The 26362-nt window shown below is 43.8% G+C and overlaps 1 protein-coding gene across 6 annotated transcripts in view; it reads left to right on the plus strand.

The window, feature by feature from the left end:
* Usp13 (ubiquitin specific peptidase 13 (isopeptidase T-3)) overlaps positions 1–26362 on the plus strand; it is a 121793-nt gene that overhangs the window by 57044 nt on the left and 38387 nt on the right. For all 6 annotated transcript variants that reach the window (XR_003954401.1, XR_003954400.1, XM_006535553.4 and 3 more), the window contains 5 exons: positions 3552–3646; positions 7995–8182; positions 12782–12853; positions 13169–13262; positions 21438–21563. Coding sequence is in view for 4 of the 6 variants with exons in the window: in XM_006535553.4 (XP_006535616.1) it covers positions 3552–3646; positions 7995–8182; positions 12782–12853; positions 13169–13262; positions 21438–21563 (575 nt within the window). In the remaining 2 variants the exon portion in view is untranslated. The remainder of the gene's footprint in view (positions 1–3551; positions 3647–7994; positions 8183–12781; positions 12854–13168; positions 13263–21437; positions 21564–26362) is intronic.

The raw sequence follows: 26362 nt of genomic DNA on the forward strand, positions 1-26362 counted from the left end.
TGCTGAAAGGACCCTGATATAGCTGTCTCTTGTGAGACTAGGCCGGGGCCTAGCAAACACATAAGTGGATGCTCACAGTCAGCTATTGGATGGATCACAGGGCCCCCAATGTAGGAGCTAGAGAAAGTATCCAAGGAGCTAAAGGGATCTGCAACCCTATAGGTGGAACAACATTATGAACTAACCAGTACTCCGGAGCTCTTGACTCTAGCTGCATATGTATCAAAAGATGGCCTAGTCGGCCATCACTGGAAAGAGATGCCCATTGGACAGGCAAACTTTATATGCCCCAGTACAGGGGAACGCCAGGGCCAAAAATGGGAATGGGTGGGTAGGGAAGTGAGGGGGAGGGTATGGGGGACTTTTGGGATAGCATTCTAAATGTAATTGAGGAAAATACATAATAATAAAAAATATTAAAAAAAATTACAATCAACATGGGAAAGTGGAAAAAAGCAAAATAAATCTGTGAATTCAGACATTATTTTGCCATTACTCCTTAGAGATCCTTTTCTTGCTTCAGCCATCAGTCCCAGTGTCTAGTTTTTCTTATAAACTGTTCCTTTATCTTTTGTAGAGATCATAGCCTCTGGCTCTTTGGTTTATCTTTTCATTGAGCTGGAACCCAGAGTCACTGGTCAGCTAGTCCCCACTCAGCACTGTCTGCACTAGCTCAGGGGCCTCTCCCTGGCCTCTATCACTGTGGCTTTTGCCTCAGGCTTTAGGCCACAGTAGGGAGTGTGGAAGCACCTGCTCAGCAGCACTGATAGGATAAGATCGTTCTTGAGCTAAGGCAGTTTTGCTAAGCTGAATTTGGAGACAATGTGAATTCCCCAATGAAAACACAGAAGGCAGCACGTTTAGCCCCTACCTAGTCCACTCACATCTGAACATGTGTGTGTCACTTTTACACTTCTTTGTTATTGCCACAGGAGGATCAAGTTCATATTCAATTTCTTATACAGCACTCCTTAAATTGTTTTTGTTATTGGGAGAAGAAGTAACTATCATATTTGACCAAAATCATGTGGTATCTTTGGACATTTATGCACCTGAGGTAGGAAATAGTGTCTTTCTTTCTTTCTTTCTTTCTTTCTTTCTTTCTTTCTTTCTTTCTTTCTTTCTTTCTTTCTTTCTTTCTCTCTCTCTCTCTCTCTCTCTCTCTCTCTCTCTCTCTCTCTCTCTCTCTCTTGTACAGTGTTCTGCCTGCATCTATGCCTACAGTCCAGAAGAGGGTACCAGATCTCATTAAAGATGTTTATGAGCCACCATGTGGTTGCTGGGAATTGAACTCAGAACCTCTGGAGGAGCAGATGGAATGGTGTTTTCTTAGTGTAAGAGAACTTAGTAAGGCTAGAACCGTTGGAGGCAGCCTGGTTTCCATTTATTCAGGAATCCCAGGTGAGGATGCTGCTGGGAGTTTTATTATTTCCTAACAGAGCTGTGACTATTAAATTTTCAAAACTGTCTCACCAGTTGAAGAGAGTAGAGTAAAGTGCCTTGGAACACTGTTTTCATGGTCTGGAAAGTATTTGCTATTTTTCTATTTCTCCTCACTCGTTGCTTAAAAATGTTAGTTCAGAAAACATTTTTTTTTTTTAATTTAAACTTTCTGGAAACTCACTATTGTTTCTCCTCTTTTCCAGAACCTTTCTACTTCCTTTGTGGGTTTTTGAAACTCCTCCTCTACTGTCTTTTGACTAAAGTTTATTTTTTCTAATTGTAAATCTTTTACCTTCCACACAGAGGCGGTCTCAATGTGCCATCTTGCTCAGACCTCTGGGAACTGTCTTAATCGAGTTGGGGGATTTCATCTGTTGGTTTTGTTTTTGAGGAAACCTGAATTATAATAAAGGAGGCATTGGTGAAGGCCACTACTCACATTGTGAAGTGTAGACATCTCTATACCAACCAATCTGTTTGTAACAGAAGCATCTTCATGCCCTACGTCTATCAATCCTTCAGTGTCTCAAGAAGCAGTGCAGGAGAAACTGTCATGAAGAATGACATCTTTGTTTTTTTTTTTTTTGTTTTTTTGTTTTTTTTTTAATTGTTTTTTCAGGACTGGGTTTCTCTGTGTAGCCCTGGCTGTCCTGGAACTCACTCTGTAGGCCAGGCTGGCCTCGAACTCAGAAATCCTGCCTCTGCCTCCCAAGTGCTGGGATTAAAGGCATGTGCCACCACTGTCCAATTGAATGACATCTTTGAATCTATTAAACAAATAGATACAAAGATAGATACAAGGATAGATAGAATACCTTATTGACCAAATTTAGGAGGAAAGAGACTGTGATTTGGAGCCTGTATTCATAGACTGTGCCTGGATGTCACTTCACCATCCATACCCTGAGATACCTTGAACTTGCTGAGATAGAAGGAAGGAGATGGGCAGGAGTGAGACACTGGGATTCTGGGCCCCATGTGAGATGTGAGGAAAAGCCACTTAGTCTTTGTGAAGCTCTCCATGGGGCACAGGACATGTGGACTCCTGTCCTTCCTTGAGTTGCTGTCTCAGGACAGATAGGGCTCTTGTTGGCAACTCAGTGTCTGATTGGGTAAGGCTGGAGTAGAGGCTCTGAGTCAGCATTTCCAAGGAGCCTCAGATTCCTGGTCCAGGGTCTGTGCATTTGATGGGGCTCTACCCCAAACATTACATTATCCTGTGTGATATTAAAATCCTCAGGGCAGATGCTGCCTTCCAGTATCAGGGTGTCACAGGGGACCAGCATTTGAGACCTCCCCGGCTGCTTACCTCCTCAGTACTGGTATGGAGTCTTGGGGTGTGTGTCCATTGCTGCAGGTACAGTATGGGCTTCAGGGTGAGCGTATCTCTCCAGTCCTGGAGCAAAGGCCATGAGTGGTCACATCCCTGACTTTTTAGTAGTCATGGGTGATGGATCGGTCATGTTGCCCACCTCAGTTCTGGTGCGAGCCGCAGGGTGAACATGCCTGCCTCTTCAGTTCTGCTCTGGCCTGCTGGGTGAGCACATCTTGGGAAGCCACACAGGTCTGCATTCTCACTTCCATCTCACAGTTCTGTGAATCATAGACACTGAAGACAGAGAGATGGGCAAAGGGGAAGGGGCAGCATAGGGCCCCAAAGTTTACATGACCCCATCTCACCATCCAGCTGCCCCTTAGGGCCTGTACCCTATCTCCCCCGTGACTCTTCCTGCCTTGGCAGATAGCTGTCACCCTCTCCCCAACTCCCTTTTCTCTTTGTTTCCCAACTTGGGAATTATGCCCTCAAGGGTTGTAGTTACAAAGCTGAAAGGTTAGGTATTCTACTGGTCTTTTGAGTTATCTTACATTCAACTATCTCCCCTCCAACCGCTTTAGAAAGCCCCGTGTTTCTCATGTCTTTTAGCCATGTGAAGATGTTGTGTGTTTATAAAATATGTGTGTGTATTCGTTGCCTATTGTTTGTGGTTGGGTGTGTGAATGCCTTCTCATTGGCGTATGCCAGCCCTCCTGCAGGCTCCATCAGCTAAGCCTAGTGTTGCACGGGAGCCACGTACAGAGCTCAGTGCTGTCTTCTCATTGCCTTCCAGATGTTTATTCTTTTCAAGAAGAGGGGCCTGTTTCGGATCCTCATTTGGCCAAACACTTAGCACATTTTGGGATCGACATGCTCCACACGCAAGGGGTGAGAAAATCTTTTGTCTCTTTTTCTACACTGTGTTAGTGGTGGGTGGCGGGTGGATGGGGGCGGGGGTCTTTAATTTGTCTAATACGAAATTCTTCTAAGGTGCGTCTTTACTTCACAGAATTTTGTTTTAATTGTTGCATTACTTTGCTGTATTTAGTTGATTAGCACTTTATATGGGTTACCAATCTAGACTTTTGTTGTTCATCAAGTTGTGGTTCATTTGGGGCTTACTTGCAAAACCTTTGTCTCCTTTGATGGGTAGTTGTATAAATCCCTGCATTTTTCACTAAAGGGAGAAAGTACAGAATGGTGACCTTTAACATATGTGTGACCTCCCTCACTTTAAGTAACTTCCAAAAGGGAGTGAGGGTTGCTGGGTAGTGGGTGGAGCTAACCACTGAGACTTTGCTTCTTCCATTGTTTTAGTGTGATGGTGGAGTAGTTTTTGCCTGTGAGACCTGTGTCAGTGCCACACACATGCTGTGTTGTCTGTCTCCCAGGTCGGCATTCTTTCTTTATGCTCACATGCTGTTCAGCTTGTTCTCATCGTTACCCATCTTTTCACTTACGGCCCTTTCATTTCCTCCCTCTCCTAGGTGCGCAGGCGCTTCCGCAGTTCCAGTTCACCTATCCCTCTCTCTGACTTGCCTCTTTGTTTCCTGCAGGTCTTGCTTTTAGTGTTTGTGAGAGTCTCATGTGCCCTGCCTGGGCTGGCCTCTCACTGCTCTCGTGTATCCTGGGCTGGCCTCTCACTGCTCTCATGTACCCTGGGCTGGCCTCTCACTGCTCTCATGTACCCTGGGCTGGCCTCTCACTCCCTGCGCAGCGGAGAATGACCTTGAACTTCTGCTCTTTCTGCCTTAGCTTCAGAGCTCTAGGATTCCAAGTGTTATCCGTGCCCAGGCGGTGCAGTGCTGGGGATGGAACCCAGGACGTCCTTTATGCTTGCACACACTTGAACATCTTCTCTCATTAGTTGACTTCTGTCTCCTTCCTTCTTGTTCTTTCTCTTTCCTGAAAACAAAAACAAAACAGAACACACACATACAAATCAACAAAAAACAAAATAATAAAAAAAACAAAACCTTTTCATGTTTTAAAAAAATTGTAGTAAAATATTTATAAAATTGCCCTTTTAGTTCATTTCAAGTACACAGTTTTGTGACATTAAGTGTGTTTACATTCTTTTTTTTTCTTTTTTTAAAAGATTTATTTATTTTGTGTATGTAATCACACTGCCACTGGCTTCAAACACACCAGAAAAGGACATCAGATCCCATTAGAGAAGGTTGTGAGCCACCATGTAGCTGCTGGGAACTGGAACTCAGGACCTCTGGAAGAGCAGCCACTGCTCTTAACTGCTGAGCTACCTCTCCAGCATGCTAGTTTAAAAAAAACAAAACAAAACTGGACCCTGATATAGCTGTCTCGTATGAGGCTATGCCAGTGCCTGGCAAATACAGAAGTGGATGCTCACAGTCCTTTATTGGATAGAACACAGGGCCCCTAGTGGAGGAGCTAGAGAAAGTACCCAAGGAGCTGAAGGGGTCGGCAACCCTATAGGTGGAACAACAATATGAACTAACCAGTACCCCCCAGAGCTCGTGTCTCTAGCCGCATATGTATCAGAAGATGGCCTAGTCGGCCATCAGTGGAAAGAGAGGCCCCTTGGTCTTGCAAACGTTATATGCCCCAGTACAGGGGAACGCCAGGGCCAAGAAGTGGGAGTGAGGCATATAAAGTCAGGTGGGGAGTGGGTGGGGGAGCATGTGGGGGACTTTTAGGATAGCATTGGAAATTTAAATGAAATAAATATATAATTAAAAAAAAAAGGCCGGGCGTGGTGGCACACACCTTTAATCCCAGCACTTGGGAGGCAGAGGCAGGTGAATTTCTGAGTTCGAGGCCAGCCTGGTCTACGGAGTGAGTTCCAGGACAGCCAGGGCTACACAGAGAAACCCTGTCTCAAAAAAAAAAAAAAAAAAAAAAAAAAAAGTGGGAGTGAGTGAGTGGGTAGGGGAGCAGGGCGGGGGGGCGCATAGGGGACTTTTGGGATAGCATTTGAAATGTAAATGAAGAAAATAAATAATAAAAAATTAAAAGCAAACAAACAAAAAACAATAGGAATTCACACAGGACAAAAATCTGTATGTGGCAGCTTTCCAGAAATCCCTATCACAGTATCTAAAGGTAGTTATTTCTCCATCTGGATCCGGTGCAGCATACCTGTGATTCCAGCTCTAGAAAGGCTGAGGCAGGACAATGGTGAGTTTCAGTGTTTATTCTCTCAATGGTCAAATGCTTACAGGGGGCGTGGTCCTCAAGGGTCACCCCAGGTAGCACTTAATGCTCCCTCTGTGTCCAAACCAGCAAACTCACTTCAAGTGTGTTAGATTCAAGTTAGATGTACCCTCAGTAGGCTGCCCACTAGCACCTGGCACAGGGAGGTGCTGTGCAGCTGTGTAGTGATGAGCAGTAGTCTAACAGTAAACAGCAGTGGTTGTGTTCACAAGGAGTTTCCACCCTAGGGCTGTTTTATTCTTCCCTCTGTTACAGAGGTGGTCTTTTGTCTCTGGACAAGGGGTCTTGGTAATGAATATTGCTAGAATCTGGGACAGGAGACCACAGAGTCAGCTCTCAGCAAGTTTAGCCATCCTGCACATTATATGGGATCTTATGTGAACCAGCTGGCCTCGAACTCTTGATCTTCCTGGCTCCATCACCTGAGTGTTAGGATGATAGGCAGGTCCTATCATATCCTACCAATTGTGCCTTGTTCAGGAACAAAGGTAAACCGGGATGCTGGAGGTGTGTTAGAACACTTGTAGCATCTGTGTTCGCAGAGGTTCTGTGTTCAACTTCTAATAAGAGAACATAGTACTTAACAGTAATAATATAAATAATACAATAATATGATACACTAACTACTACAAGAAAAAATTAAGTACATTCTCATAATACTGAAGAGCCTGCATCTTCGGGGCTCTCTACATAGCCTTAGCTGTCCTGAATTCACTAAGTAGACCAGGCTGACTTCAAATGCACAGAGATCCTCCTGGCCCTGTCTCTGGTTGGGCTGCAGCGTTCTGATAAGTAAACCTCCCGGATTTCACTGCGTAGTCTTCAATTTTCTCCATGGCATCCCTCTCTTCCACGGCTTCCAAGGCATCCAGCAGATGGTTGATGGAGGCACTTCGCCCAGTCTGGTGGAGCCACTTGAGTAGCATTTGGTACTGGGCCTCACGTGTGCCCAGTGTTTCGGCTCTGACCATTTGGATTTGATTGTCTGTGAGGCCCAACTGCCGCATGAGACGGTTCCAGGAGTCAAAGGGCACTATGTCCGAACAATACTCGAAGATAAACTTCAGGTCTTTAAAAAACTCCTGTAAGGGCTGGTGAGATGGCTCAGTGGGTAAGAACACCCGACTGCTCTTCCAAAGGTCCAGAGTTCAAATCCCAGCAACCACATGGTGGCTCACAACCATCCATAACGAGATCTGACTCCCTCTTCTGGAGTGTCTGAAGACAGCTACAATGTACTTACATATAATAGATAAATAAATCGTCAGCTGAGTCGTTTCCGTTTGCCGGAACCAGCAACTTCTTTCCTGTTTTCTGAGTTTTGCCAGGTTCCTGTACGCAAAGAGCAGAGTCGCGCTCGTCAGAGTCAAGAGACCTGGGCCCAGGCCTGATTCTGATTAGAAGACTTAGTTTACAGCACTGCCCCTCTAAGGCCTCAGTGGAGGCACAGATTAAGTTCCCTCCACAGTTGCTTGATGGCTCTTGAATGCTGGTGGCATAAATCTTCAAACTCAAGTGTTCTGCGACAATCGTACACTTGCATAAGCCTCCATCAAGACCGAATGTTCCCTGTACTCCAGGGGTTCCCTTCAGCACCACCCCCTCCCAACCCCCAAGGCTTCTTACAAGACTCAGTTGGAGACTCGCGTTTACATTATTATGTAATCCTTATTCTCTCTCTTTTTTTTTCCATTTTTTATTAGGTATTTCGCTCATTTACATGTGCAATGCTATACCAAAAGTCCCCCATAGCCACCCACCCCCTCTTCGAACTCACACAATATGTACTCACTGATAAGTGGATATTAGCCCAAAACCTAAGATACCCAAGATATAAGATACAATTTCTTAAACACATGAAACTCAAGAAAAATGAAGACTGAAGTGTGAACACCTTATTCTCTCTTAATGCCTATTTAAAGATTATATTTTGCATGTCATCAGAGGAAAATGGCAGAAATACCCATTGCATCAGAAAACAATATTTTGGTTGTAAGTCCTGTTTAAAGCCCTTTTCTTTTCTCTCTCTTTAATGATGTCCCAGACAGAGAACGGTCTCCGGGACAATGACATCAAACCGAGAGTCAGCGAGTGGGAAGTGATCCAGGAGTCAGGAACTAAGCTGAAGCCGATGTACGGCCCAGGGTACACGGGCCTGAAGAACCTGGGCAACAGTTGCTACCTCAGTTCTGTCATGCAGGCCATCTTCAGCATCCCAGAGTTCCAGAGAGCGTAAGTGGGCACCACTGCTGACGGCCGCTGTGCTGCTAGTCTCCCTGGGTTAGTCTGCTCTGTGTTAGGGGGACACCCATTGCTATTGCATCCTGGTGGGAGTGTGGCTTCTCACCCTGAGGTGTGGTGAGAGTGTTCATCTTGTGTTCCAGGGTCAGGTTAGATAGAGAGGGCTTGGAGACTGAGTAGCCCCTCACAGTCACCATGGCTCCTAGACCACACTCTCTGTGTCAACAATATATCTGCCTCCATCTTCTTTATAGTGCACCTTCCAGATCCTTTCTGGAGATGGCCAGTAGAAGGCTGGTGTGGCCAGCGTTTATTCATCATGGGGGGTTTTAGGTTACTATTTTTTGTTAATGGTGTATGCCTGAGGTGGTATCCTGGGCTGCTAGTTGTGTGTCTTTAGTGAGGAGAGGGTAGAAATTGATCAAGCTCCCAGGGCATAGTGTTTGATATCAGTGCTTCTTATATGTGGATGATAGATTTAAAATCATTCATCTTTATTAATTGGAAAAGTTGACTCTTCTCGAAATTTAGGGTGCTTCCTAGCTCTGCAGGTGCAAGGTGGCCTCTTCTCTATGCCTCCCCCTATAAGTTGCCATGTCTGTGCGCATTTTCTGCTTAGCTTCTGCTTAGGACAAGAAGCTTCACAGCTGAGGAGTTTACAGCGGGTTTCCACACTGGGTTAAGTGTGGAAGATATACCCAGATAGGCTGACCAGCAGGGAGCATGCTAGGAACAGAACAGGGTGGTATTTTACCCGCATGCAGCTGAGGTCTAGTAGCTATACAGTGTGTCATTAGATGTATGTCAGGTCAGACAACCTCCTCTTTCCTCTCAGAACCACTTATTGCTGTCTTCTGGCTTTGGAAATATATTGTTATTTTTTTCACAGAGACTTTTCAACTTTCCAGTAAAGAATAAGCTATGTTATGTTTAGGCGTGTGCGTGTGCATGCATGTGTGTGTGTATGTGATTCAAGAGTAAACTCAAGGGTCTGGTATTTGGCCTGAGGGAACACACAAAGACAGACATTCTGTAGATAAGCATAAGAATATAGTTATCAATGTGGTCTATCCCATGAAGGGAAAGCGAAGAAGGTAGTCAGAGGGAACAGATATAGATTAGTGGAAGGGATGGAAGAGAGGGACAGAGAGTGTGAAATTCTAAGAAACTTGTGCTCTTTCAAATTTCAACATTTTTAGTGCTTTGTTATCTAGGATTTTTGTTTTTGTTTTTTTTACATTGTGAAGGTTGACAAATAATTAACTTTGTATATTTTTCTTTAATGAACATGTAACTTATGCTTGTGTTTCACATGTAAGACTTAAACCTCCCTCTATTCCTGGTCAATTGACCCCACTGCTTTGGGCCTTTGATGTGATAGTGTCTTAGTTAGGGTTTCTATTGCTGTGATAAAGCACCATAACCAAACCACCTACCCACCCACCCACCCACCCACCCAACCAACCCCCCACCCACCCACTCACCCACCCACCCAATCAACCACCCACCCAAACACCCACCCACCCACCCACCTACCCACCTACCCACCCACCCACCTACCCACCTACCCACCCACCCACCTACCCACCCACCCACCTACCCACCCACCCACCCAATCAACCATCCACCCACCCACCCACACTCACCCACCCACCCACCCAACCACCCACCCACTCACCCACCCACCCAACCAACCAACCAATCAACCACCCACCCACCCACCCAATCAACCAGCCACCCACCCACCTACCCACCCAACCAAAAAACCTAGCAAATTGGGGAGGAAAGGGTTTATCCGGCTTCCACTTCTAGAGCATAGTCCATCACTGGAGAAAGCCAGGACAGGAACTAAAGCAAGACTTGAACCCGGAGGTAGGAACTATTGCAGAGGCAATGTAGGGGTGCTACTAATGGCTTGCTTCACATGGCTTGTTCGGCTTGCTTCTTATAAACCCCAGAAACACCAGCCCAGGGATAGCACCACCCATAATAGGCTGGGCCCTTCTCCATGATCACTAATTGAGAAAATGCCCTACAGTGCATCTTATGGAGACATTTCTTCAATGGAGGTTCCTTCCTCTTTGATGACTTTTGCTTGTGTCAAGTTGACACACAGAACCAACCAGTACACATAGTACACGGTAGCAATAATGTGTGGTGGATAAGAGTCATTCATGGATGCTTTGTGCAGTGTGAAGAACTCCCACTGAATCTTGAAGGCACGTCCCCAGTGACTTTGTCTTCACACGAGGCCCTACTTTCCAATAATGCCACAGGTTGGGGAACCAGCCTTAAACAACATGTGGCCTTCAGAGACAGGCATCCAAGTTTGGTAGTACATTTCCTGTTTGGCTATTGGTAATCATTTGATGAAATTGGTGATGAGACACTTCAGTGTGGAAGCATAATTCTTATCTCCAAGGAAATACAGATTGTTTACTCTTGGGTCAAATGTGTGACTATGTCCAAAAAACATGTATTCAGGTTGCCCCAAAAGACAAGCTCACTGTGAATTGGTCATATGAGAATTTATTAGTTAGAGAACAAAGAAAGTAATAAATCCAAAGTGTTGTTGAGGACTACAGGTACACAGGTCACAGCAAAGAGGGGACATCTCTGTTATAGATACTATCTGATGACATTTTAGCTTTGGGATTCGTGGAAGCTAACAGTCTACTAAGAATACATTGTAAAGACCTTAATAGTTCCAGGCTGTTAGGTTAGATGTATTACAAGAATGGTCAACGAATGTCTTTCAAAGGAACTAAAAATAGCCCAAGATAATTTAGCTCTGGTCTGTTACGTTTTAACTCTCCATAATCTTTTAAGTTCAGTCATTTGCTTGTAGAATATGTAACTCAGGTACAGCTTTTCTTTTTCCTGGGACCTTAAGTTCACAGATGATATGAGTCTGTTCATTTGGTAGCTGTGTACCAAGCATGTCAGACACTATTCTGTTACTTGTAGATACTGTCTACATGGAGTCTCTGTCTTCGCATTTTAGTATGGGCTTTTCAGTCACAGATAATCATGCAGAATTATATAAGAGTAATTCCAGCTAGCAATGGAGGTTAAGAAGTTGAGCCATCAGCAGGGAACTGGGAGGGTGATGGTGAGTTGCCCAGTCTGGGGAGGAGGCGTCCAACAGACCTGAGAAAGTTACCAAGCATCTGGAAAAGAGACAGTGGTGGCCTGGTCTTGAAGCAGGGGTGAGGATGATGAGTAGCTAGAGCATCCTGGACAGGGTAGAGAGCTTACAAATGAGATCAGAGAAGTGGGCAAGGAGACCAGAGGTCAGCCTGGGCTGTAGAGTGACAACACCCTGTCTCAAGTCACAAGAAAACAACACCAAGAAGTAGAGAGAGTGAAGAGGCAGTGAACTGTGGGAGTGGAGGGATGACATGTTAATATCAGATGTCAGAGTTAAGGCTAGTACTGTTTGGTTAAGATTGTGGTCTGCTGGGAGAAAGGGTAGCCAAACTGCGACAGCCTGCAAAGTTTCAGAACTCAGCTTTGAAGCCAGGCTAGGTATGAGTGTGTGTGTGTGTGTGTGTGTGTGTGTGTGTGTGTGTGTGTGTGTGTGTAGTGGCATCTTGGGCTCCAGCACTTACTCATGGGTACCTTGGATGCTACCTAGGAAAATGGCACCTCAGTTCTTATTTCTCTCATAGGGTAATGACAATGTTAACCCCTTGGTCATAGGGATGTAATGAAAAATTCCTCAGCCACACAGGAAGCCTTACCTCAAGAAAGGTAGTTAGGGTAGATGTCATTGCTGATACCTTCATTTTGAAATGATTGACATGATTCCCATCACTAAAGGAAAATGTTATGTAAATACTTGCTAAGATAATATAGCAGATCTCTATTCAAGACGGACCATCCTGAGGGCTTGGCCATGACTCCAACGAGGACAAGTAGAGATTTTTAACCAAGAACATGGTCAGGCTTAGGGAAGGAACATCATTGTGAGGAAACATCGTTCTGAACAAATTCCAGTGAGATTATTATTGATGTTAGGCCATAATGGTCTGTTACTGAGGATGGGGACTTTCAATAGAGTGATAGAGTGGAATTCACATGCAAGAAAAAGACTCTATGAAGACAGAGAAGGAAGTCTGCAACTGAGTTAGGGAGAGTTTAGGATATGCCCATCACTTTGGCTAAAGAAGAAGGCTGTCAATAACCTTACCTGTTTTGCATGGGGCAGGCTCTTACAGTATAGTACAAGAAGGCTGGCTTTGAACTTGCAACCTTCTTGCCTTAGCCTCCCCATTTGCTGGATGCCATATGTCTTTGAAGCAGTGATTGTGGCAACATGGTTTCTGATATGTCCGGGTGATGTGGGGGACTGTTGGCAGAATGCGAAATGTTAAGCTTGTGTCTCAGGTGAGGAGATTGGCACATCTGAAGGGTGCTACTCTAAGGATGGTGAAACCCATTGATGGAAGCTTCCTGATTTGGGGATAGCTCGAGAGTCTGCTCTGAGGGAGGAACTCAAGAAAGCCTTTCCTCAGCTGGATGGCTGTAGAGTGACCACTTGCGTCTGTTGTCCCATTTCTATGTGGTGACTATGCTGTTGTCTCCTAGGTATGTAGGAAACCTCCCAAGGATATTTGACTACTCACCGTTAGATCCAACGCAGGACTTCAACACACAAATGTAAGTGCCCAGTGCTGTGTTTTAAGTTTCTGGTGGGGTGTTTGCATTGGTTACTGCTGAGTTGAAGGCAATTCTTTTTTCTTCTTTATTTTCTGTATTTTTAAGTGTTCTAGAATGGGTGTGTGTTACCTTTATAAGAAGAGATTAATAAAGTTATAAAGTACTGAGGAAACTTTGACAGTGGAGTCAGAATACCAAGCTGTTTGTGAGGAATCCGGATAGAGAGCAGCCCCGCTACAAGAACTCATGGGTCATCTTCACATCTCTTTGGGAAACAGCAGTGGCCTCTTTATTGTTTGTCTCTCTCCTGGCTAGGACTAAGTTGGGACATGGCCTCCTCTCTGGCCAGTACTCGAAGCCTCCAGTGAAATCTGAGCTCATTGAACAGGTGATGAAGGAGGAGCACAAGGTACGTGTCCCCGAATGCCAACTTGACTTTGGTTAGTGATATGGGATTCCACGGGTTGGCAAAGGGGCTGTTGTAAATTCAGTGAGCTGTCAGGATACCCGTGAGCTTATACTTACTGAAGGTAGCATACCCACAACATTCTAAAGTAATGAATGGTCTATCCAAGTGTGGTTTGGTGAACCAATGCGTTTCTTGGAGAGTACTTAGAGGGTATCAGAGTTCCCACTGTCTTGGGTCGCACAGGGGCCATATGTGTGCCCTCATTTGTGATTTTCTTAGGCAGAGCTGGAACTGGAAGCACGAAGCTTAAAAACTATCCCCTTCCTCCCATCCAGTCAGGGCCCATTTTTTATTTTATTTTATTTTTTTAATTTAATTTTATTTTTTGCCAAGATAGAGTTTCTCCATGTAGCCCTGCCTATCCTGGAACTCAGTCTGTAGACCAGGATGGTCTCAGACTCGAGTAGATTTGCCTGCCTCTGCCTCCCAAGTGCTGGGAGTAAAGCTATGCACCACCACTGCCCAGTTTGTGGGTTTTTTTTTTAAATCTTAAGTTCCAGATGTTTTTGCTAGGTCCCCTATCTCCCTCCTTTCTTCTCTCCATCTCTTCCTTTCCACTCCTTCCCCACTCCCTTTTCTTCCTTCTAGAAAGACTCTCCCCATGTAGGTCAGTGCAGTATAACTTTTCCTGCAGAGATACGAACAGCATATACTTACTGAAGGTAGCATACCCACAACATTCTAAAGTAATGAATGGTCTATCCAAGTGTGGTTTGGTGAACCAATGCGTTTCTTGGAGAGTACTTAGAGGAATCAGGATGAGAGAAGTATGGATGCCACAAAGCCAGCCCACCCCAGCAAAGGCAATGACTTGGGCAAGCAGCATCCCTATAGCTAGCTCTCCAATTTGCTGAGAGTTCTATTGAAGAGCTTCCTCTCCCTCAGACTTGCTCATTGCTTATAGAACAGTTTTCTAAGTGTTGAACCTTCCTGAGTCTTGTTAGTTTCTTGAGTTTCCTGACGTTTATCGGCCAACCTTGATGAACTCTTGATGCTCCTTTTCAGCTTCTAGAGTGCTTGCTACAGATTCTCTTTTGTTAAACCACAGCACATGGCTTTCTCAGCCCCTCCCCAGAGCTGAGGATTAGCAATTTCTGTTAACTTCTTGCTGTTGGAAAGTTAAGAGTGCTTTCCCAGCATGCTTAATCAGGGAAAGGTAGTTAGCTATTTGCTAATTGATACACGAATTGAAAGTTGAGCTTGATGGATCTCCATGTGCACCCTGGGCTGCTATTTACTCTCTGGACTTCTCTGTTACACAGCTCCAGAGGGGACTGCTTACAGCCTGCTCTTTTTTTGATTGGTGTCCTATGGCAATGTGCAGTGCATGGTCTGGTCTGTGTAGCTGGATCCAGCATGCCTTGTGTTTATGGCCACAGACATCCTGAGTGAAATCCAGACCTATCTCTCCACCCACTGTTATCTCTTCAGAATACCTGTGTTCACCTGTTCACTTAGGGCTCAGGCCTGTCCCATGCTGGGTCTGGAGTTTGAGAGCTCTGTGCTCCCCAGTTAGGTCAGCTGTCCTGAACTACTAGGGTAATTTAGAGCAGAAGTGAGACGAGAGCTCGTGCTTGGTCATATGGAGCCAGCTGCTGGTGGGAGGGGGAAAAAGAGCGAAAGAGGATGCAGGGAGTGTATCCACATAGGTATCTGGATGGGGAAAGGAAGAAGGTTAGGAAGAGGGGAGGGAGGGAAACAGATGCTTTGCTTAAAGAACCCAGGAGAGTCAAGGGGTGGATAGGGAGAACACACCTTCTCAGAGCATCTTGTTACCCAGCATTGCAGCAGAAAGCCTATAAATCCACCAGACCATGAGGAGGCCTTCACTGCGGACACAGTGGAAAGTGTGTTTGGATAGGGGTGGATCATCCAGGCTTCTTTCTCTAGCTTCTATGAAAGTTTGAGGGAAAGATGATTGGTTTTTTTAAAATGTGTTTTGATATCATTACTCTGGGACATTGTACAGGCTGTGCTGGGCCTTCCGTAGTTGTCGTAGGGGCAGCCTCTGCCTTGTCTGGTAGAGACAAGGAGTCTAGTCCTGAAGGGCTGTGTGACTGAATACAGCTCATGGAGCCACAACCTTCAGATGGCTGCAGGTGTGTGTGTTGTGGGGAGAAGGGGCACTTTCAAGAGTTTGCTCTCTAATGATGGTAAATCTGTATGTATTTTATGACCATTTTTGTGCTTTTAGAATCTCCTTATTTGAGGAAGTGTAAACTCTTCAGGTTAGCAGTGTCTGGATATAAAACTGCATTTGGCTATTATCATGATGTCCTTGATAGGCAGGTGGGAACCTCTGCTCTGCTTGTCTAGGGTACGACTGCCTTACTCAGGCCGTATTTGGCTGATGAATATGTTTTCTTGGTTCCGACATAATATCCAAGTCCTCGTCCCTCCGTGGCAGCTGGAGCCCACTGGCAGACCTCCTGTACATGGAAGGGCATGATTCCCAGCTGACTCCAATCCCTGTGACTTGTGATCTGTTTAATGTTCCTGGCATGTGGGTTTGTGACCTTTAGTCTAGATGACTTAGAAAACCCTTCCCTGCAGTGTAGAACCAGGACCCAGTGGCCTTGAGAAAGGATCCCAAAGGGCTTGGGATATTTAATTGGGAGAGTGCTGGTCTAACATGCTTGAAATCCTGAGTTCTATTCCCAGCCCTGTGTAGACTGAATGTGGTGTCACAGGGCTGTGATCCTACCACAGAGTGTCACATGTCCCATGGAACATCAGGGAATGGAGCCAATAACTGAGACAGACTGAAGTCACATACAACAGCCAAGTTTATTCAGAGCATCAGACAGTTTAGACTCTGAGGGTTAAGGGAAAAAAATCACATGAGTAAGGTTCTCACAAACTCAATCTCTATCAATTACAAGGACAAGATACACTTGGCAAAGATATGTTTTCCCACAGAGGTATATAAAGTATAGTTTAAACATCTAATTGGATAGCAATAATGAGTAATCTGACGTAAACTCGCACTTCCTGGGAGGAGCAGGAAAACACATTTCAAGAACAGTTCTGTGTTTTAAGGAAACCGAAGACATAAGGCTCTTGTCTTGTTTTCTTGGAGTTTTCTCACAAGCACTCATAAATTTCTTCACATGACTGCATTACTGGACTTTGTTTGTAAACAAAGGAGTTGGAGACAGGAAGATCAGAAATTCAAGGTACATAGATAGTAAGCTCAAGGCCAACCTGGGCTAAATGAGGTCCTACTCTAAACCAACCAACCAACCAACCAACCAACCAACCAACCAACCAACCAACAAACAAAGTTAAAAGGAAAAAAAAAAAAAACTCATGACCATGGCCCTCCCTGGCAGTGGAGAGCTCTTGTCTGTGGGGGGGGGGAATGGGAGCAGGTCTTTGGTTTCACATCTATACAGCTCCTGTGACATTCAGGGTAGAGGTTGAACTGAACGTGTGTGTGTGTGTGTGTGTGTGTGTGTGTGTGTGTGTGTGTGTGTGTGTATTTGTTTTGTTTTATTTTGCAGTCCTGGGCATGTCCTGGGTTTTAAGCAGTTTTTCAAATAGACCATAGCTCCAAGCAGACCTCTCTACTTTTATTGGCAGTGGAAAGGTGGAGGGAACTATTTTCTGTTGGTAGCTCATGTCACACCATGCCCGTTGAGAGCCAAGCTCTTCTTGCACGGAAACAGAAATCCATGCAGAAAGGTCTTGCAAAGGTGGAACACTGTGGACTTCGGAGTTGCCTCAGTCCATCTGGTGCCTGTGCAGCTGCTGTGGACAAGTGTGTGACCTTGCTCCAGCACTTGCTTGGATGGGCCATTTCAAGTATTCAAATCACCAGCCAGCTCAATAGCCTGGGCTTTTCACTTCTTACCTCTGCCTTTTGTCTTGTATCTTGGTTCATTTCTGATAGATATGTATCGTGATATCAAATCATCTGCTACAGACCAAGGGCAAGCCTAGCTTTCTAGTAGTATCTCAGTTAACTATTTCATCTATGAAAAAGATTCCCAATATTGTAGTTATGGTTTCTATTGGTGTGGTAAAACTCCAGGACGAAAAGCAACCTGGAGAGGAAAGGGTTTATTTTGTCCTACACTTCCAGTTTATAGTCCATCACTGAGTTAAATCAGGACAGGAACTTAAGCAGAGTAGGAGCCTGGAGGTAGGAACTGAAACAGGCCATGGAGGAATACTGCTGGTGGCTTGCTCCTCATGACTTGCTCAACCTGCTCTCTTATACGCCCTGGGACCGTTTACCCAGGGGTTGTACCATTCAAAATGGGTTCAGTCTTCCCTTATCAATCAATAATAACGAAAGTGCCTTGTCTACAGGATTGACTGTGGGCCGCTCTTATAGAGGCATTGTCTCAATTGTGCTGGACTCTTCTCAAATGTGTCTAAGTTTGTGTCACATTGACAAGGCCAACCAACAACCAATATTTGGACTCTTTCTTCCTTCCTTCCTTCCTTCCTTCCTTCCTTCCTTCCTTCCTTCCTTTCTTTCTTTCTTTCTTTCTTTCTTTCTTCCTTCCTTCCTTCCTTCCTTCCTTCCTTCCTTCCTTCCTCCCTCCCTCCCTCCCTCCCTCCCTTCCTTCCTTCCTTCCTTCTTTCCTTCCTTTATCTTTCTTTCTTTTTTTTTTTTTTTTTTTTTCCCGAGACAGGGTTTCTCTGTATAGCCCTGGCTGTCCTGGAACTCCTTTTGTAGACCAGGTTGGCCTTGAACTCAGAAATCTGCCTGCCTCTGCCTCCCAAGTGCTGGGATTAAAGGCATGTGCCACCACCGCCCAGTTAATGTTTGAATTTTTTAAGAGACAATTTTACTTTTGTTTGTGTGTGTGTGCGCGTGCGTGTGTGCGTGTGTGTGCAAGTGCTAGTGGAGGCTACAACTGGGATTTCGTGGTTGTGAGCAGTCCAGTATATGGGTGCTGGAAACTGAACCTGGGAAGAGCAATAAGCACTCTTTAACTGCTGAGTCGTCTCCCAGCCCAGTATTTGATCTTTGCTCTACCATGTCTTTAAATATTTGTTCTTGATATCTATCTATCTATCTATCTATCTATCTATCTATCTATCTATCTATCTATCTATCTATCTAAGCTGAGGACCAAACCCAGACTCTCCTGCATGATAGACGAGTGCTTTTGAATCTTTTTCTTCAGCAAATAGCATGCGTGAAGAAGTTGTGTATTCAGAGAAAGAGTGTCCTGGACAGCTTATCTGATTCCCAAATTAAATCTTTTTGGCACCATTCTGGGTTTTCCATCATCTGAGGTAACCAGCATCCTTGCTGCATTGAGAGGTGGTAGGGCTTTCCCTGTAAGCCTGGGGCTTGGCTTTCTTTAGTTTGTGTTGATGGGTAAATGTAACATTTTTGTCTTTTTTTTTTTTTTTAACAAGGAAAAGCACATTTCATAGGCACAGTGTCTTTCCAGGTTGTTTCCTCCACCATCTTATTCCATAGCTATAATTAGCCAGCTTCAGTCTGGTTGTTTTAAGTCAGATAATAAAACAAACAGGAGAAGGAGAAAAGACTGTCTAGGATACTGTCTGTGATAGAGTGTTAGCACTCTCACAGTTGGGCCTGAAGTGGCTGCTGGTGAAGGAGGCTGCTGGTAGAACTTTGCATCCACGGCACTGGTACGTCCATGCTGCCTTCAGGCTGAACGCTGACCCATTTGTATCATATCTGTTATTCAGAGCAATAATAAATACGAACAGTCCTTTCTGCAGCTACTCTACAGGGCTAAAAGTGACCAGCAACTTTCTTGTAATCTTGTGTTAGGGACAGGTTGAGATGTCTGCCTGGTCAGAAATACCATCAACCATTGCTCAGATGTGCCGGAAGCCCCCAGCTAGCTCTCTGCCTCCTTATTAATTGAAACACCAGGCAGTCTGGCTGTGTGCCTGCATGTTGTTGCAAAACCATGCATAAGCATCTGGGAGAGAGTCTGAGCACTGTGGCCCTCTCTCTAATTTTAGTTGGTCTCATTTTTACTTACTGATGGGGGAGAGTAAATACAGTCCCCGTGTCATACCACGGGTTCCCTTGGCGGTTGCTATTTTGAAGACTCTGGGCCACCATTTTTACAAAGTGAGTGGTCGAGAGTCAACTTAGAGCCAAGATAGTGGGCTTCATGCCTGTTTACACAGTGGAGCCTTGGCCACCCACTGTCCTTACCTCTGAGTCCTTATATAGAGTTCTAATTGGTTTTTACGTAAGGTTTCGGTATAAAGGTTTTGATATGTACGTGTCCCTCTCTGTAACCATTCATACACATATATGTATGTGTCTATATATTTTTAAACAGTCTCGTGGATTCCAGGCTAGTCTTGGACTTGCTATGCAGCTAAGGGCGTCATTGAACTTCTGATCTTCTTGCCTCTGCCTCCTGGGTGCTGTGATTACAGTTTTATACCCCACATCTGCTTTCTGGGGTGCTGGGGACGGAACCCCAGGCTTCACACCTACTAGGTGAGCACTTTACTGATTGAGCCACCCCTGTTCTCGCACAGTTTATAGGACAGTGTCTGACACACGCTAAGTACCCTGTAGATGCTGCCTTTTGTCATGGTTAACTTTTTTTTCTCATTGGAAAGGTAGAATTTACAGTTAGACCCAACCAATTTGCCACTCAGGCTTCAATTATGTTGGGGAGGAGCTGGCTACCGATTTTCTTTAATTTAGTGCTTTTATTTACTTACTTCTCCTCCATTAACTCCTCTCAGAGCTTCTTTACCTACCCAGCTTCATGTTCTTTCTTCTTTCTCTAAAAACAAAACAAAACAAAACACTAAAAGTCAAACAAAAAGTTTAGTAAGACAAAAAACTTTTTAATTGGATATTTTATTTATTTATATTTCAAATGTTATCTCCTTTCCCGGTTTCCCCTCTGCAACCCCCCTATCCCATCCCCCCTTACCCTGCTTCTATGAGGGTGCTCCCCCACCCATCCACCCACTCCCACCTCTAGATTGGGGTATCAAGCCTTCACAGGACCAGGGCTTCCCCTCCCATTGATGCCAGTTAAGACCCCTTCAGCTCCTTCAGTCTTTCCCCTAACTCCTCCATTGGGGTCCCTGTGCTCCGTCCGAAGGTTGGCTGCCAGCGTCTGCATCTGTATTGGTCAGGCTCTGGCAGAGCCTCTCAGGAGACAGCTGTATCAGGCTCCTGTCAGCAAGTACTTCTTGGCATCAGGAATAGTGTCTGGGTTTGGTGTCTGCATGTGGGCTGGATCCCCAGGTGGGGCAGTCTCAGGATGACCCTTCTTCAGTCTCTGCTCTACTCTTTGTCCCTGTATTTCCTTTAGACAGGAACAATTCTGGATTAAAATTTTGGAGATGGGTGGGTGGCCCTATCCCTCAATCAGGGGGCCATGCCTAACCTCTGGATATGGTCTTGACAGGTTCTTCCTCTCTTTTGTAGGGGTATTTCAGCTAATGTCATCCCCGTGGGGTCTTGGGAGGCTCTTGCTTTCCTGGCATAAGACAAAAATTTAAAACAAAGCAAAACATGGAGTTTATTTTGTGTTGCTAACAACTCCTGGCCGTAGGGCCTGCCCTGGAGTGTTGATATATTCAGTGATGCTCCATAGAAGAAACCTGATTTTCCTTTTATCAGCAAGTACCATTGCAGACAGTTTCTGTGTTAGAGGTGGGATTGTGCATTCACTTCTCCATCTCAGGGCTGTGATTTTTCCGAGGCTGAGCCCCTGCGGGTTCTGTGCCTGCTGTCACCGTCTCTGTGAGTTCATATGTGTATCAGTTCTGCTCTGTCTGGAAGACACTGTTTCCTTGGGGTCGCCCAGCACTTCTGGTGCTTACAATGTTTCTGCCCCCTCTTCTGAATAGATCCCTGAGCTTTGAAGGGGAGAGTTTAACAAAGACTTACCAGTTAGGACTGGGTGCTTTATAAAGTCTCTCACTCTCTGCCTCTGTTTTGGGTCTCCACATGATGGGTCCAGATAGTCAATCACCAGCTATGGCAAGAAGCTCCTCTGATATGGGCTGAGTGAGACTCTGATCTGTGAATATAGCAGTATGTCACCAGGAGTCATTTTTATTGCTATGTCTCCTTAGCAGAATGACAGTAGCAGGTTTTCACATATTTAAGATGATCTTGTCTTTATACTGTAGCCTCAGCAGAATGGGATCTCTCCACGCATGTTCAAGGCCTTTGTCAGCAAGAGCCACCCGGAATTCTCCTCCAACAGACAGCAGGATGCCCAGGAGTTTTTCTTGCATTTGGTCAATCTGGTAGAGGTAAGTCTTGAGAGCATCCACTGGGGAGGTCAGAAACGCAACAAGCTGCTGTTTGATCAAGCAATGGCTTGATAAAAGCCCTCTTCTCTTCACCTCTGTCACTCACTGGGCCTCTTGGTGGCTGTCTCGGCTATGCATACTCGATGTGACAGCCTCTCAAATTTGGGTTCCAGGTGCTGCTGGATTGTATGCCTTTCATGCTGTGTGTGTGTTATATCAGTGTGTTTTGTAGATTAATAAATTTATTTCTATTCCTGGCTAGCTTCCAAATGAAAGAGACTGAGGCTAGATTTATTTATTGAGCATTAGCATAATCATTGAGGGAATTACCCCTAATTTATGTTTCGAGTGCTAGACTGGCTACTTCCCCAGCTGCGCTCCCCAGTTCTTGCTGTTTGAGTTTCGCCTGGGTTATTTCTGCTCCATCAGTCTGTCCTCAGGATCCATTTCACTCGAGCATGTGCTCTTGGCCCATCATGTCTAATAGAGACCTGCTCTCTCCCTTCTTTCTCCTCTTTCTCCTTCTCCTCTCCCTTCCTCCTCCTTTCACTCTCCTCGTGGTCCCTACCTGTGGCCCCTACCCCAGTAACCAAAGCCTCGCCTACCTCTCTTCTCCCCAGTAATTGGCTGTAGCCACTTTTATTTAAAATTGGGGAGCAAGGTTTACACAGCAAAGGCCAGTGTACATGAGAATTCACTTGTCTGGTGGAAACCAAACCTTGGGGTTTAAAATTTAGCATTTCTATACACAGCACCAGAACAAACCCCCAACATTTCCTTCTTTTTGTTTAAATGAAAAGTTTTTTTTCTCTTATAGTAATAAACGAGATGTAACAAATATGAAGCAATTATGAAAACTATTAGGTAGGAGTTACATTTATAATACCCAGTCCATTTGTAGTTTGCAGTGTTGGATAAAGTATTTTTTTATCTATCCTATCTTGGTGAGTTTAGAGTTGTGTACCTAAATCATTTCTATCATAACTTGTATTACTAATTTAAAACATTTGCTTTGAGCTCAAATCATTTTTTTAAAAATCCTAAACAACTTAAACTTAATTTTTAGACTGTAACTGTCTAGTCTTCAACCCCATCAGAGAACTGAGAAGGAATAAATATTACCAGAGTCTGCAAGAAGTTCAGGCAAGCAGCTTCCAAAAATTATAGAAATGACAGAGAAAGTTGGCTGCTTGAACAGTCCCCCAGAATTGCTCTAAAACTTTGCAGTTCCTCTATCTTTAGCCTTCTGTCCCAGAATATTGGACAGACTTTTCTGTGGAGCAGGAATTATGAAGGTCTGCTTACCCTGTCTTGGCAGAGTACAGCAGTCGACTTTCCTGCATGATGCTTGCCCATTGCCGATTTTGTCTGCATTTGGAACAAGGGCAGTTTTTCCCAGTGGCAGCTTGCTATCTCTGAATATACCTTAGCATATCTGAATAGGTTTTTAGTTTTTTACTCTGTTCAACCTAGGAAGACTATTTTGTGATAAACTAGTCTAGTGCCTAACATGACCATAGGTTTGACTGATTATTAACTTGCATTTTTTAATTATCCTAAAAAGTTTGTAATAGTAGCTTTAAAAGGAACTAGAACTTTACATTACATTAATGAGTATCATCTAGGTATAATATCTCAAATAAGAATTGAAAACATGTATACAACGTATGTTATTACGAAAACAACCTCAATCTTTGCACCATTATACAAAGATCTATATCAATATAACAAAATATAACCTTAATATATATCAATATATAAAGATTTATATCAATGTAACAAAATATAACCTAAATATGTGTCACTATATAGAGATTCATAGCAATGTAAGATTATTGGCTATAAAGTGTTCTTTGATTTAAGAGTAGATTTCAAAATCTACCCCCTTTTTCTATTATTTCTATAATATTCGTATATCCCCTCTTTCTCTTTTCAACCTCTTTCCCTCTACATAAGAAGGAAAGAAGAATAGAGAAAAGGCAAGATATCCCCGAGTCTAACCTCTTTTACCTGGTATTGTTCCTGATCAAGACCATTTAATAAATTGTAACCAACCCTTTTATAACAAAAAGCATCTTTCACCCAACAAACAACCAAAAACTACCCATACCACCTTAAGTGAATGGGACATTCCTCTCTTAAAATTGCTTCCTATTGATTTGGGGTGAAGAATTCATTTTTGACCCCCTGCCCCAAATTTGAATAATGGTTACTAGTCTTAAGAAACCTAGCTATAGTGTTTGTTGTCTAGTCTCTGTATGCTGAGAAAGTACAGCTTTAAATGAAGTCTTGACTGGAATAATCTGTGATGTTGGACAATTTGTGCCAGTTGATTTGAAGTTGTCTTGGAAGCAAGTCTTTTGAGGAAAAAGCAGGATGCTGGAACAGTATGTCTCAGAATCTCAGCATCCCTGAGGGTGGATCTTGTTTGGACTTTTTGTCTGGTTGTTAGTCTCTGTGAACATATAAGCTCTCAAAAGTAATATACATACTAATGAAAAGCTTTGGCATCCAGGAGGTAAACTGAGGCAGGCAGCAAGTGGGAGTCAGTGCTTAGAGCTGCTCTTGGGGGTCAGTCTAGATACTGACAGGGACTGCTGCCTGTGGCAGCCAGTGATTAGAGAAGTTACTCAGCAGACTTTTTTCTGAGGGGAAAAAACAACTTAATTTACTGGGGCTGGTATTCCCTGTGGCCAGCAAAAATCTCTGAACTCTTAACTCCTTGGAGCCTGCAAGATAGAAAAGGAAAGAGAGAAAATTCACATGTACATATACATACAAACTGAGTAGATGAAGCAAAAGGCAGACTTCAGTAACTTAATACATATAAATACATACATACATGCATACATAGATACATAGATATATTCATGCATATAGATGTGTGTGCAGACAGACATATACACACTCACACAGTGAATAGATGGAGCAAAACTCCAACAAGCAGGCTTCAAGCATCTCACACATACACATATATACATATAAGCATACAGTTGATGGGTGGAAAGAACACTTTTCCAACCACTTTATTCTTTCTCCCATAGCTTATATATCCCAGCAAAATCTTTCAAGCAGTGTAAAATCACAATGTGATTACATTTTAGTTTTCTTCTAGTGAATGGTTATGAAAAAACAGTATGTTCCCCAACAGTTTATAAGAAATAACCTTATTATAGTACAGGTAAAGAAAACAAATTATTCTCTAAGTTCTACATACATCTGTAACTAAGCAACGTGTTATAGATTAACAAAGTGTGAGCAAGCAGAGTAGTTCTCTCAGTCACTTTCTCTTACTGGCAGGCAGCAAATTGTGGTTACAAAGAAAGGAGTAATTATTGTATTATTTATCTTTACAAGTAATCTTGTAAGAACCTTAAAGAATTACAAATCTAAACTTTTATATAAAAATCAGTCACATCTACTTTAAATCTTCAGAATGCAGACTATTCATCAGAAATTCTTATTCAACAGTATCAGGAAGCCGAGGGCAAAACTCAGTAGAAGGAATCAGTCATCACCAGTCAGCCTCAGTGAGAGTCACGTCAGCCAGTGCTGCCATCGTTCTTGTTTCTTGACGATAAAAAAAAAATTCCTAAGTTAACTATTAAGAGTTTGCCTTTCTGCAGTGTGGTGGTGCACACCTTTAATCCCAGCACTCTAGAGGCAGATGGAGCTCTGACTTAAGAGGCCAGCTGGTCTACAGAGGCAGGTCCAGGATAGCCAGTCTGTGTAAAGGTTCCTCTGGTGAACCCTTCCTTTGTAGAAAGATAAAGTCTGTACTAAAAGGTTATGATTCATGGAATCTTTTTGATATGGAAATAGAATTGTGGTTGGAGCTATCGTTGGCAATTCAAGACCTGCTGACTAAGTGAGCGAACAAGATTTGCTAATATCAATTAATGACCTGCATGCTTTTTCTTTACCCTGACTTATTCCTTACTGGTAGGATCAATCTTTTCAGTATTTGGACTCTGGTTCAATGAACCAGAAAAGTAACTTTGTAGTATCAGAATGTCATCCGACTGAATATTGTTTTATTGTAAACAATGGTGAACAGTGGTCAATAAATAGTTTTATATTCCTTAAAAAAAAAGAGTTTGCCTTTCTGAACTTCAAATTGTTCCCCAAGATTTTCTACGTCACAGCCAGTAGCAAAAGCATCTTAACCTAGCTTCACTAACAATTTTATTTTTCCAAATGTTTTCTAAGGATAGTGGTCATTGCTGACAATCTACATCTATAAGTTCTTCTCTAGGGTAGTGATTGGATCATTAATCTGCTCCAGCAGCAATGCCTGAAAGGGGTCAAGTATTATTACTATGAGTGCCAGAGATACTGCCCAGTGAGGGGCTAGAAGCCCCCTTAGAGTTTTCATACAATTCTTAGATCAAGAGGGATGTGAGGGCAGCAAGCAGAGCAGAGCTCCATAACAGCATGAAGTCCTCAGGACATGTAGTCCTTGGGGTCATGCGTCACCAAAGCACACCCCTCATGGCTGTGCTAACCACTGGGCAGCGTTCCATGAGTTCTAAAGCAGTTTGTTGTTCCTGCTGCATGGCCCTCAGCATATATAGTACTGTATTAGCATATATGTGGAATGTGCAAGGTGCACAGATCAGTTAATGGAGAGTCTTTGGTCTTTGTTTGAGCAGGTGAAGTGTATCTATCTCTATTATAAGCTAGTTTAGACTGTAGCCAAACTGCAATATACATTTTTATGATTAGTCCTGAAAATTTTGTAGCCAACAAGGTTTATTGATTGATTACACATAGATATTCATGTCTCAGCCGGTCTCAAA

This window comes from Mus musculus, chromosome 3, assembly GCF_000001635.26.
Source record: "Mus musculus strain C57BL/6J chromosome 3, GRCm38.p6 C57BL/6J".
Lineage (NCBI taxonomy): Eukaryota > Metazoa > Chordata > Mammalia > Rodentia > Muridae > Mus > Mus musculus.